The sequence below is a fragment of the Mytilus edulis genome, chromosome 4, assembly GCF_963676685.1.
Source record: "Mytilus edulis chromosome 4, xbMytEdul2.2, whole genome shotgun sequence".
Classification (NCBI taxonomy): Eukaryota; Metazoa; Mollusca; class Bivalvia; order Mytilida; family Mytilidae; genus Mytilus; species Mytilus edulis.
The window spans coordinates 53,606,597-53,620,585 of record NC_092347.1 but is presented as its reverse complement, the minus strand read 5'-3'; the positions used below and the strand labels follow the sequence as shown (position 1 = coordinate 53,620,585).

The 13,989-nt window shown below is 32.5% G+C and overlaps 1 protein-coding gene across 3 annotated transcripts in view; it reads right to left on the bottom strand.

Moving 5' to 3' along the window:
- The window catches only part of LOC139521908 (coiled-coil domain-containing protein 186-like), a 78,555-nt gene that overhangs the window by 26,469 nt on the left and 38,097 nt on the right, over positions 1-13,989 (bottom strand). For all 3 annotated transcript variants that reach the window (XM_071315626.1, XM_071315625.1, XM_071315627.1), the window contains exons 2-3: positions 5,333-6,844; positions 609-741 (exon numbers count right to left, since the gene is read on the bottom strand). In XM_071315626.1, the coding sequence (XP_071171727.1) occupies positions 609-741; positions 5,333-6,834 (1,635 nt within the window). In that variant the 5' untranslated portion in view covers positions 6,835-6,844. The remainder of the gene's footprint in view (positions 1-608; positions 742-5,332; positions 6,845-13,989) is intronic.

Here is a 13,989-nt window from a genome sequence, read left to right as displayed (position 1 = left end):
CTTCTAATTCTCAAACCCAACATTTGCCATTTTTAATTTACATGATTTTTTCGTAAGCTTCCGTCAAATCCAAACTTGACATTTCGTAAATAAGGAGCCGCCAAGTTGACTTGCTGAAATTAGTCTAAATATGCAAATAATGCAATAGATTAGAAATTAAAACAAAACCCACCTTAAAAATCAGTTTTAATACAATATCATATGAATTTTGATGGTTCACGTAACAGAAAACTTTCAACTTTAGAGGTTTCATTTGTATGACGTCATGTTTTAGAAATGACTGAAATGTGCAAAAAAAATTAATAGACTTTCGCGGAATTTTATTTTATTCGTATTTTGTTGATTTCTCCAAGGATTTGTATAGTTAGATATAACTACACAAATCCTTGATTTCTCCGAGCTCTTTTAAACTTTCATTTCATGACAGTGTTTCAGAATCATACTGATTAAAAGAAACTCAAGGTTTTTTTCCTGAGATAATCAAGATTGATGCTGGAAATCCAAGAGTGGTGATTAAATTTAAGGTTGGTGAAGCATGAGCGCACCATCCCTATATATTCTTTGACTATTCCTTGATACTTATAGTTCTGAAGTACCAGTCGACAAACCTCTTTGATCTGTGGTAAATACAGGTCATCAGAGTTATGGTTCCTAGCACTCTCTACTGCCTTTAAATAGGTGTCTCTTTCTTCTGTAACAGTTTCTAACTTCTTGTGTAGCTCTGTATAATCTGCATTACTTCTGCAAAGGTTGATTAATAATTTTATTTCATCAACTTAATACATGTCCAAAATGTATTTATAGATACTTGTCTTAACTTATAAATGGCGATTGAGATCTTGACATAGTGCAAAAACATCTGTCTAGATATGGATGTCTGTCATTTGGTTTTTTGTGTTGTTGGGTTGCTACATTGCATCTCACTGAGATAGAGACAACATGGCCAGTAAATAACACCGTTGTAATTAACAGTTGGCATGCAAAAGGCTCATAAAAAGAACAAACTTTTATAAAGATGATATATATGCTGGGATATTCAATTCATAAAAAGCATTACGGTAATATAAAGATCCTGAAATTTACCCTGAAGTCTCCCTGTTGGGTCTTATAATTTCTTCTCGCTGTTTGGCTGCCAAGGAGAAGTAACTTTTCCCTAAAGTACACTTTACTCTAAACATGCTATAGTTCTGAATTGTGGTGACCCCTGACAGACATGACAGTATATCAAAATGATCTGAATTGTTTTAACCAATGATCAGAAAATCACCTTTAACAACTAGAATATTGATTGAGGACAACAGATGAGAGCTATTATGTAAATTGTTTAAATAGATTTGTAGACAAACACAAAATGTTTGTAATAAAATAAGTCAATAAAAAGGATTAACCGCATTTACAGTTTATAGACTTTTCAAATATTTTAATAGTAGATCTAAAATAACCTGGAAATAACTGTAACTATACAATGGTATGTACATACATTTGTACATGTATTTCGCTCTTTCTATTGTACCGACATCAGATTAATTAATACACATGTGCATGTACATGTCAAAACTAACAGTATTTTTTTTTTCTCTAAACCCTTTCCTTCATCAGTTAATCATTTAATTATATGAATAAAATATATTAACAATTAAAATATAAGTTTTTCTTCAGGGGATATACATGTATGTATGCATTTATTCTTTAAATTTGTCTATTTGTCTTGCTTTAAGTCTTTTTCACATTGAAATAAAACAATATGTCAAACATGAAAACATGTTTAAGAATAAATTACTGTTGAAATGATTGAGTGAACTTTTGATGCAGTACTTCATACTACTGTCAATATAAAGAGAAATACATGTACAATGTAACAGCAGGTTAGATTTAGTGAAGTATTTACATGTAGATTATTTAAACCTATATGTATTCAGGGTTTTCTCTTCATTTTTTAGAATAGGGGATTAAATGAAAGGGTGTTGGTCATAAAGGAGTAGGTCCGGTAAGGACTCATTTTGGCCTCAAATTTCAGTTTCATCTGACGAAAGATTTTGACCACTTTTTAAAGACTTAAGTGTCTACTTCACTTGATTTAATTAGTATAAGTGAAAGATTTTAACTGATTTAGTCATTAAAAACGATCCGATTCAAGCTCAAATATGAAAAATCTCTCAAACATGTCAAATATGCCAAAAAACGTCACTTTTCAGATGGTTTTTGTCAAAAATGAAAGTGGCCGCATCCGTGTTCATCCACAACCTTTATATATGTTATGTATTATCATAAAATACCACTTACATTTCAATATTAAGGATGAACACGAATGCGGCCACTTTCGTTTTACAAGGAAACCGTCTAAAATTTAACTAAAATGATAGAATTTTGAAGATTTCAGTAATTTAGCATGACTTAATGGTGCTACAACCCGATATATGTGCATTGTATTGTCAAAAATAGCCCATATTTATGTAGCAGAAGCATTCAACTGTCCAATAAATAACTAAAAGTTTACATTTTAACAATTTTATAAAACTGTTATATTTTGGGGCCAAAAAGGGGTCTTACCGGACCTCCTCCTTTTGAAGAATGCAGCTAACATGTATACATGTACAATGTACAAATGATGTATATATGTTATAAATACTTTTAAAGTGCATCATGAGCTTTGCTACACACTCCTCCAAGAAAAAAATTGCATTGTTCATTTGTATGCACATTAGTATTTATATGTATACAATGATGTACATGTAAATAAATATCATGTGCATAAAAGCAAAAATATGTAAATAGCATACATGTTCATGAACTGACATGGCTGATACCATTATATAATTAATAACCAAATAATTTATTTTCTTTTGCAAATTTCTTAAATTATAAACATCAATTTTTAATATCAACAGTCATGACAGTTAAAGCCGGGCTTCATAGTTATTATGAAACTACCTACACTAGCTATATAGAGGTGGTGTAAATCAGATGTGGATACTGTACTATATTGTTCAACAGATCTTTCAGATAGTGAATATGTTGAATAAAAATGAGAAAGGAAATGGGGAATGTGTCAAAGCGATGACTCTTTCATCTTGAAATTGTATTAAAACAATTGAAGACTCTTTTATCTTGCAATTGTGTTAAAATAATTGAAGACTCTTTCACCTTGCAATTGTTTTAAAAACATTTCACTTTTCTACACTTTACACTTGTCATGCTTGTTAAGTATATATTTTCCATTAAAACCAAAAAGACAATATGAAAGGGTTGGCTCTGCTTTGTTTCATAAAAAAGAATGGCCAAGTTTTTGGTGGGGTACATGTTGCTCAGTCTTTTGTTTTCTATGACATTGTGTTTTAAGTACTATTGTTTGACTGTTGGTAATTTTTTTTCTTAGCCATGTGGCCTTGTCAGTTTATATTCAACTTATGACATGTATATGAGTTTGAATATCTATCTGGTATCTTTTTCATCTAGATATTTTGAATACAATATAACAAATATTTTGTTAATAATTTTGTACATAATCATAATTCGATTATACTGACCTCTTGATCTGACCATGTTCTCTCACTTTCGATTAATCAGAAACTAAAAGCTAAACAAAAAACGGTCAAAGTTCCGTTTTCTTTTTCATTGTTAAGTAAAGTAATGCACACATGTTGTACATGTTGTAGACAGCTATTACTCTGTAAATTGTAACTAACACGCAAATATACTATGTAGAATCATAAAAAGTTTGCCAATGAAATCCCCTGGTTTTATTGGTAATTAACCATACAGGGCTGTGAACCTTAGTGCAATTGTTGTAACATTAAGGGGATTTGTTAAAGGGATAGTAGCTACGATTTTGACAAAATTATGAACAAGTTTTAAAGCTGCAAAAATCAAAGATATGTACTAAAAGTAAGCAATAAGATCGCTAGAATGTTTTCATAAACTACAGAAGTGTTAATAATTGATAATTCATATCGTGTTGCGTGCCTATTCATCTCATTAATTATGCATCGGGTTTACTTCCCGAACTTTGCCGACACAGCGAGTGAGCTAACCAAGATATAAATAGATATTAACATACATGTGCTTTTTGTTTTCTTAAGTATTTGATAATTACTTTATATTACACGTACATATTTGACGCCATTTATCAAATTTTGTAAATAAAAAATATAACAAAAACCGGCATATCAATACAACCCAAGATTCTCCAACAATGGCGATATTATACACTTGTTACTCCATTTGTATGACCAAACCATGCCAATAACGTATAAACGTGTTTGTGTTGAATATCGGCCTCCATGAAGGATACACGTGAAGAATAATACTAAATTGTAGGAAGTTGATTTCTAATTACTTCTAAGGTGGGAGATTCCTGCCCGTAAATTTATAAACATATTATTGACAATAATGAGCATGTTGCGATTTATTTTCATGTGATCTGGAATATTCAAGTAATGTACAAGTTACGCAAATCGTCGGCTACTTCTGTCTCAGAATTCTGTTTGACTTAGCCTGCGTCGCAGGTGTTTTGAGTGATTTTAATTACCGTTCTCATCGCCGTTTTTTATTTTTAATTTACAATAATTTGTCTGCACCTCTTTTTTGTTTCTTTTCTCGCAGAAACTGTAAATTCACGTACCATTTCCGCGATAACATTCCCCTGTTCGACAAGTTCCCTTCGAGGCACAATGTGCGATTGCGCATTGGGAACTGAAGAGTTCAGATCAACATAGGTCATATGAATAAGGGTTGGGCTTAACATCGAATTATTATCTATAGACAAGAAATAAATTTAGGTGTTAAACGTTAAAAAGCTTCTAAATGATAAATGGAAAGTAACCAGTAGTTATTTTAATCATACTTATTAAACTTTTTGTACAAAATCTGGCAGATAGATTAAAAAAGTAATTTTAATGAAAATCGTAGCTACTATCCGTTTAACAACTATTATAGTGAAATAAAGTATCTGAAGTTGAAAAAAAAAAAAAAAAACATGTACAAAATTAAAAATATTTTTTTTATGTTTTAATGATAATTATGAATCTAGCAGGACAAAAGTACATGTTAATCCTGCTAGTACAAATTAAACATACATTAGCCAAGGATTTTAGTCTGCATCAATCTTAGTTACTATACAAATCCAATAGAAAATATGGGCTTTGCTTATTGTTGAATTTATTCTGTGTCATTTGGTCTATTATCATGATCATGATGATATGGAGAGTTGTCTCAATGGCAATCATGCAACATCTTCTTATTTTTATGATTAGTGTACATTGATATTGTGTTTAATATGTTTAATTTAATTTAACCATAGGAATTTTTAGCATACATAGACTACTATACAAACCTTTGAAGATGTTTCCCCTGCCTCTGAAGTTGCTGCCTAGATACACTGAGTTTATATTGCAAGTCTTGAATCATTTTCCATGCTTCTTCACTAATATTGTCATTCTCTTGAACCACACCTTCATCAGGAGAATTGTTTTCAATTTTATTAGAACTTTCTGATGTACCTTCTGCTGAATTAAATTTCAATTCTTCGACTTTTACATCTCCATTTATTTGGCCATTTTTGGAAGAAATAGAGTTAACAGAATCTATATTATTATCACAGACACCTCCTAACTCAGAATCTAACTCGGATAACAAATCATCATCTGAGATCGCAACTTTTAAATCTTCACAATTTTTTCCTGTGTCCAATGCCTCCTTACGATGACTACTCTCCTTCTTGTTCACTACATCAGGATTTGTTGGGTCTGATTTTTTAATTGAACTTTCACCCTCTTTCAATCTGTCTTGGTCATTTTCGGTTTTTCCACATTCATCACACAAAGTTTGCATATTAGTTATCAGCTGATTATCATTGTTTTGACTAGACATGCTGCTAGCATCCTTCTGAACACATTCATTTACACATGTTACAAGACTAGAATAACCTTCAACCTCTTCTATATTAGCACTTTCATTATTTTCTAATACTTTTATATGTTCAATATTGCCAGATTTTTCACTACCTTCAGTCAATTCATTTTCACTGCAGGCACTATTTTCATTGTTTTCTGGTTCATCATTACATTTATTTTGACTCACAGGTGAACTTTCTTGATCACATTCTGGTTCATATGATTCTACACTTTCAGACTTAGTCAACTTTAATATTTGAGGTATGTATACAGAACTACAACCTTGGGCAATGTCTAACACTTCTTCTGCCTCATTTTCTCCCTGCACTTCTCCTTCAGAAATATCATCCTCATATATGCTTACTCTCATCTGAAGAGAGTCAGAGTTATTTTGACAACATTCAGATTCAGTCCTAGCAGATTCAGTTATCTGACACAATTCTGCCTCAGGGATGTCATGGCCTAATTCTGCTTCTGGTACTTCAAAACTGTCACAAGTATCAGCTTCAACGTGTTCTTCTACATCTAAGCTTTCTTCTGTATGGTTCGTTTCTGAAACTGAAGATTCTGTCTCATACTTTTCTAGTGCACCATTTGTACAATCAGTATTGGCATCCCCATGATCACTTTCCTTTTCACCCGTTTGAATTGCAGGATTTCTATTTTCACTTTCAAAAGAAGGAAGTTCATTGTCAATGTCTAAACATAGTTTAGCATGATCACATTCACTTATTCCCTCCTCATTTCCTGCAGCAGCAGCTCCAGGACTTACATCAACATTTATATCTCCAAAACCACTCTGAGCGTTATTATTTAAATGGAATTCATCCTCAGCATTGCTATCTAAATGAAATTCATCTTCTGCTGAATTTGTAAAGTCTGTGTCAGCCTCTGGATCAGGATTTTCTATTACATCACCATTTTCTGGGTCAATGGCAGACATCTTTAATTACCTAGAAATACCGTAGATACATTAAATGCTGTATGTACAGAATGTGAACTACATTTTATAAATACAATGAACCCCAAGAATTCAATTTTTGTTAAAATCAAACTAAGTTTTATTTCGGATCCTTTGGACCTTAATGTAGACCAATTTAAAAACAGGACCCAAAATTAAAAATCTAATTACACTGATAGATTTGGCGTATAAAGAACCTCGATAGTTCTAACTTCATTTTTTGATTCAATCAAACAAAAATGTTTAATTTTGGATCCTTTGGACCTCATGTACTTGGACCAATTTAACTAGAGGCTTTCAAGAGCCTGTGTCGCTCACCTTGGTCTATGTGCATATTAAACAATGGACACAGATAAATTCATGACAAAATTGTGTTATGGTGATCATGATATGTTTGTAGATCTTACTTTACTGGACATTCTTCTTGCTACAATTATCTCTATCTATAATGAACTTGGCCCAGTAATTACAGTGGAAAATATATTCTAAAAATTTACAAAAGTTTACGAAAATTGTTAAAAAATGACTATAAAGGGAAATAACTCCTTAAGGGGTAAACTGACAATTTTGGTCATGTTGACTTATTTGTAGATCTTACTTTGCTGAACATTATTGCTGTTTACAGTTTATCTCTATCTATTATGATATTCAAGATAATAACCAAACACTGCAAAATTTCCTTAAAATTACTAATTCTGGGGCAGCAACCCAACAACAGGTTGTCTGTTTTGTCTGAAAATTTCAGGGCAGATAGATCTTGACCTAATATTTTACTTTACCCCATGTCAGATTTGCTCTAAATGCTTTGGTTTTTGAGTTTTAAGCCAAAATCTACATTTTACCCCTATGTTCTATTTTTAGCCATGGCGGCCATCTTGGTTAGTTTGGCGGGTCACCGGACACAATTTTTAAACTAGATACCCCAATGATGATTGTGGCCAAGTTCGTTTAAATTTGGCCTTGTAGTTTCAGAGGAGAAGATTTTTGTAAAAGTTAACGACGTCGGACGACGACGGACAACGCCGGAAGCCGGACATCAGGTGATGGGAAAAGCTCACTTGGCCCTTTAGGCCAGGTGAGCTAAAAATGTGGACCAAATTCCAAAAACTTAATACACAGTTAGATACAGCATATTTAAGAACCCCAAGAATTCAAGAACCCCATTGAAATTGGTCAAGAAATAAGCAATTTATCCATACTATTAAAAAATATTGTTTTTGGCCCCTCATTCCTAAACAGTTTGGGCCATAACCCCCAAAATCAATTCCAACCTTCCTTTTTTTGTAGACCTTGTGGTACAATTTCAGAAAGATCTATACACTTACACACAAGTAATTCTCTGGAAACTAGAAAAATACTTATTTTGACCCCTTTTTGGCCCCTTGTTCTTAAACTGTTGTCACCATAACCCCCAAAATCATTCCCAACCTTCCTATTGTGGTTTCAAAATTTGTGTTAAAATTTCATACAGATCTATTTACTATTACGAAAGTTATTGTCCGGAAACTAAATGTACCTTCAGGCGATGACGCAGACAAAGACAACATGATAGCATTATATGATGCAAAATTTTTTTGTGTTCATATAAAAACAGGTGTAATCATGATTACTTTATGATCAAATTTTAGATTACATTCAAATTAACTAGAGGCTCTCAAGAGCCTGAGGCTCTCAAGAGCCTGTGTCGCTCACCTGTTACTGTATTTACTGATGTCGGCCATCTTGGTTGGTAGGCGGGGTAATTAGACACTTTTTTTAAAATAGACACCCTAGTAATGACTGTGGCCAAGTTTGTTTAAATTTGGACCATAGTTTTAGAAAAGAAGATTTTTGTACAAGTTACAACCAGATGCTCCGCAGGGCGTAGCTTTATACGACCACAGAGGTTGAACCCTGAACGGTTGGGGCAAGTATGGACACAACATTCAAGCTGGATTCAGCTCTAAATTTGGATTGTGATTAAATAGTTGACACAGCATAGGTTTCTGACACAGAATGAATGTGTTCTAATGAACTTAAAATTTTTGTTTTCTCTTAGAGCAATTCACTATGCTGTTGAATATTAATCCTCTCAAAAAAATGTTTGAAGAAATTTTCTTTTTTATTTATGAAATTTCAAATGAGAAAAATTGAACCCAATTTTTTTAATCACATCCCCCTTTCCCTTATTCCAAAACTAATCTCAATTAATATTTCTAATGGAGTTTGTAACAATAACTACTCATTTAAATACATCATAAAATATTAAGATGTAAAAAAACTGCTTGTTATCACTGAATGGTAAAGATTATTTTAATTTATCAGTTGGTAGTAAAAAGTGAATATACATTGTATATTGTATATAACAAAGATTTAAGTTGATTCTGGACAAAGAAAGATAACTCCAATTAAAAAAAAATTTTGCTATTGCACAATACTTTGCAATTAGATATTTCTTGTTTACTATTCTGGACAAAGAAAGATAACTCTAATTAAAAAAAAATTTGATATTTCACAATGTTGTGCAATTAGATATTTCTTGCCATTGCGCAATACTGTGCAATTGAAAAGACTTGCTATTGCACAATACTTAATATAATAATTTTAGATCCTGATTCAGTGTTCTAGGATTTTTTTGGCACCTTGACTTACCACGGGTAAGATCAATAAAAAAATTACTTACCCACATTTAAAAGTTAAATCCGCCAACCAATGCGGACGGCGCAAAAAAAAAACGATTTCTTACTAAATTTGACAAATATGTTATAGTTATTACTATGTCATTTATTAAGAGCTATAATAAATGCAACTGTAAGTTTATTTTCCTCCGATGACAAGAAAAAAATCGTTTATGTCCCGATTTAAGCACCAGTTATCAATCCGGATTTTCCTATTTTACCGACACCGTGACCGACTTTTAGAATGATAGGAGAAGAATGTGGTCTCTTTTGCGCTTGATAACACCTAGTAAACGAGTGCTTGAATAAAAGCGCCGATAGACATCGACAAAATCTTCGATCTTTTATCAAAGTTTTTTCTCGTGATTTAATAAAAATAAAAAGCAGATATGGGAAAATTGAAGAGGACCGGGAAATTTCAAGAGTTTTTCGGCTTCCCCGAACTTGAAAATTGACTTACCACCGGGTGACAAAGGCTAAAAAATGACTTACCCGTTGTCCTAATCCACTTACCCCGGGTAACGGGTAATGGGAATCCTAGAACACTGACTGATTTGGACCAACTTGAAAACTGGGCCCATAATAAAAAATCTAAGTACATTTTTGGATTCAGCATATCAAAGAACCCCAAGATTTCAATTTTTGTTAAAATCAGACTAAGTTTTATTTTGGACCCTTTGGACTTTAGTGTAGACCAATTTGACAACAGGACCAAAAATGAAGAATCTACATACACAGTTAGATTTGGTATATCAAAGAACCCCATTTATTCAATTTTTGATGAAATCAAACAAAGTTTAATTTTGGACCCCGATTTGGACCAACTTGAAAACTGGGCCAATAATCAAGAATCTAAGTACATTTTTAGATTCAGCATATCAAAGAACCTAACTGATTCATTTTTTGTCAAAATCAAACTAAGTTTAATTTTGGACCCTTTGAACCTTAATGTAGACCGATTTGAAAACGGGACCAAAAGTTAAGATTCTACATACACAGTCATGACAGTTAGATTCGGCATATCAAAGAACCCCAATTATTCAATTTGGATGAAATCAAACAAAGTTTAATTTTGGACCCTTTGGGCCCCTTATTCTGTTGGGACCAAAACTCCCAAAATCAATACCAACCTTCCTTTAATGGTCATAAACCTTGTGTTTAAATTTCATAGATTTCTATTTACTTATACTAACGTTATGGTGCGAAAACCAAGAAAAATGCTTATTTGGGTCCCTTTTTGGCCCCTAATTCCTAAACTGTTGGGACCTTGGCTTAACTCCCAAAATCAATACCAACCTTCCTTTTGTAGTCATTAACATTGTGTTTAAATTTCATTGATTTCTATTTACTTAAACTAAAGTTATTGTGCGAAAACCAAGAATAATGCTTATTTGGGCCCTTTTTTGGCCCCTAATTCCTAAACTGTTGAAACTAAAACTCCCAAAATCAATCCCAACCGTTCTTTTGTGGTCATAAACCTTGTGTCAAAATTTCATAGATTTCTATTAACTTAAACTAAAGTTATAGTGCGAAAACCAAGAAAATGCTTATTTGGGCCCTTTTTGGCCCCTAATTCCTAAAATGTTGGGACTAAAACTCCCAAAATCAATCCCAACCTTCCTTTTGTGGTCATAAACCTTGTGTTAAAATTTCATTGATTTCTATTCACTTTTACTAAAGTTAGAGTGCGAAAACTAAAAGTATTCGGACGACGACAACGATGACGACGACAATGTGATAGCAATATACGACCAAAAAATTTTAATTTTTGCGGTCGCATAAAAATGCTTGTTTTTGGCCCTTTTTTGGTCCCTTATTCCCGCATGAATCCCAGCCTTCCTTTTGTGATATGGAACCTTGTGATACAATGTAAGAGAGATCCACACACTAACACACAAGTCATTGTCCAGAAACTACAAAAATGCTAGTTTTTGGCCCTTAATACTGTTGGCACCATAACCCCCAAAATGAATCCAAACCTTTTACTTGTGGTGTTAAACATTGTAGTACAATTTCAGAGCAATTGAAATACTAATAACAAGTTAATATCCTAAAAGTAGAAAAATTAAATTGAGAAAGGAATAAAATGGAATAAATGCTTGTTTTGTGCCCCTTTTTCCAAAACGATTGGCACCATCATCCCAAAAATCAATCCCAATCTTCCTTTGTGGTTTTGAACCTTCTTATTAAATTTGATAGAGATCGCTTGACCTAAACTAAGGTTATTGTCGGGACACCAAATGTGTCTTCAGACGAAGACGACGCAGACGATGATGACAACATCATACTATTATACGATCACAAATTTTTTTTTGCGGATGTATAAAAATTAAACAATACATTTGCATTGAAATATATACAGTAAACTAAGGGGATCCAACCAATGTCTGTTAATTTGTGTAGAATGCTTTTTTTCACTTTTGTGATCATTATTCTTCTATCAATGGTGTCATTTGTGCGTCTGTACTTATAATTGCAACAATGCAGAATTATTACATAGTTGATCTGTATCCGATCCCTCATTCATATATATTTAAATGGCGGAAAACCAGCAAAATTTACAAAAATAAACGATGATTGACAAGCAATTTGGAAAAAAATATGACGTTTTTGAAGCAACAAATGGATAAAACATTAACAAAAGGCAACTTGCTACACGTTCTCATGTAGCAAAGAAATTATTTTGTCTTAAAAATCAGAATGATTTAATGTAAGCTCTCAAGTCACAAGTCCTGGAATTGAAAGAAAGTATTTTATGCAAAGATATTTATTTAAAATAAAATTCTATCAATCTGTATATATATAGTCAAAGCTTTTACCACAATTATAAAGAAAGAAATTGGTTATGTTTGTTTTTAATTATAGGATGTGTGACATTGTCATTGTCATCAACTAATATTTTTCATTACAAGTTGTTTGACTGAGCATATAAAATGCAAACCGGAAACAGACTGGAAGTTGAAACGCTAAAAGCGTGGAAACTGTAACGTCAATTGATTGAACAAAATCCCAATCAATTATCGCCATCGCCAGGCCCAACCAACTCATATCCGACTTATTTCGATCATGGGAACAACACTAACATGTGGAAATACATCTTGTAATTCATTTTGTGTTTGATCTTATACCACTGTTATATGTTCCCCATAGGTACTAGAGTGAATGGCAATCAGAGCAAATTGACCTGGATTCCCTGCTTACAATCTGTTTCTGGTGGCTGACTGCTGCAAATAAATGGTTTACATTTTTGTTTAGGGGATAGCTGAAGCTCGACTTCGGGTGCGTTGGTTTCTCACTGCATTGAAAACCCATTGGTGGTCGAATCCGGGTCCGTCCGCCCTGATTTCGGTTCGCCCTAGTTCAGTTTCACCCTGATACCTGTTTGTCCTGGGTATGTTCGCCCTGATTTTTATTTTTTATTATAGTGTTGTGTGTATTTAATTGAATATGTTGAAGTCAGTCTACAATTTTGCCGAATATTTACGATTTTTATTTTTTAGTATAGTGTTGTGTTGTGTGTATTTAATTAAATATGTTGAAGTCGGTCTACAATTTCGCCGAATATTTACGATGTATTATGTTGTCTACAGCTAGCTGCTACTAGGTTATAAGTTCAAGCCTAACAATTTGTACATCAGCAGGGCTCACACTACTTCAGAATTATAGGGAGAAGTGACTTCTCTTTTTGAATTTTACTATAGTATAAAGGGTCATATGTAAATAATGTTCTTTTTGTATTATTCAATTCATATCTGAGTATACAATTAAAGTAAAATTTCAAATTTAAAGTTGTTTAAGTTTTACTAAGGTTCTTGTGAGAAACTTACAACTAAATATTTAATATCTAGCACTAAAAAAAATATTTTTTTATTTAAAAAAAAATGTAAAGAAATTATAATGTATCAATTACAATTTAATTCAAATCTATCTTGTGTATGAAATTCAATGTTTCTTATAAAAAAATATAAAAGTTATTAAGCTGTGCCATAATATAATGAATAGTCTCCGAGTTAAGCAACTTTGAAACAATCCATAACCAGATGCTCCGCAGGGCGCAGCTTTATACGACCGCAGAGGTTGAACCCTGAACAGTTGGGGCAAGTATGGACACAACATTCAAGCTGGATTCAGCTCTAAATTTGGATTGTGATTAAATAGTTGACAAAGCATAGGTTTCTGACACAGAATGAATGTGGTCTAATGAACTTAAAAAAAATATGTTTGCCTTTGAACAATTCACTATGCTGTTGAATATTAATCCTCTCAAAAAAATGTTTGAAGAAATTTTCTTTTTATTTATGAAATCTGAAATGAAAAAAATTGACCCCCAAATTTTTTTTTCACATCCCCCTTTCCCTTATTTCAAAACTGATCTCAATTCAAATTTCTAATGAAGTTTGCAACAATAACTACTCATTTAAATACATCATAAAATATTAAAACGTAAAAAAAGTGCTTGTTATTACTAAATGGTAAAGAT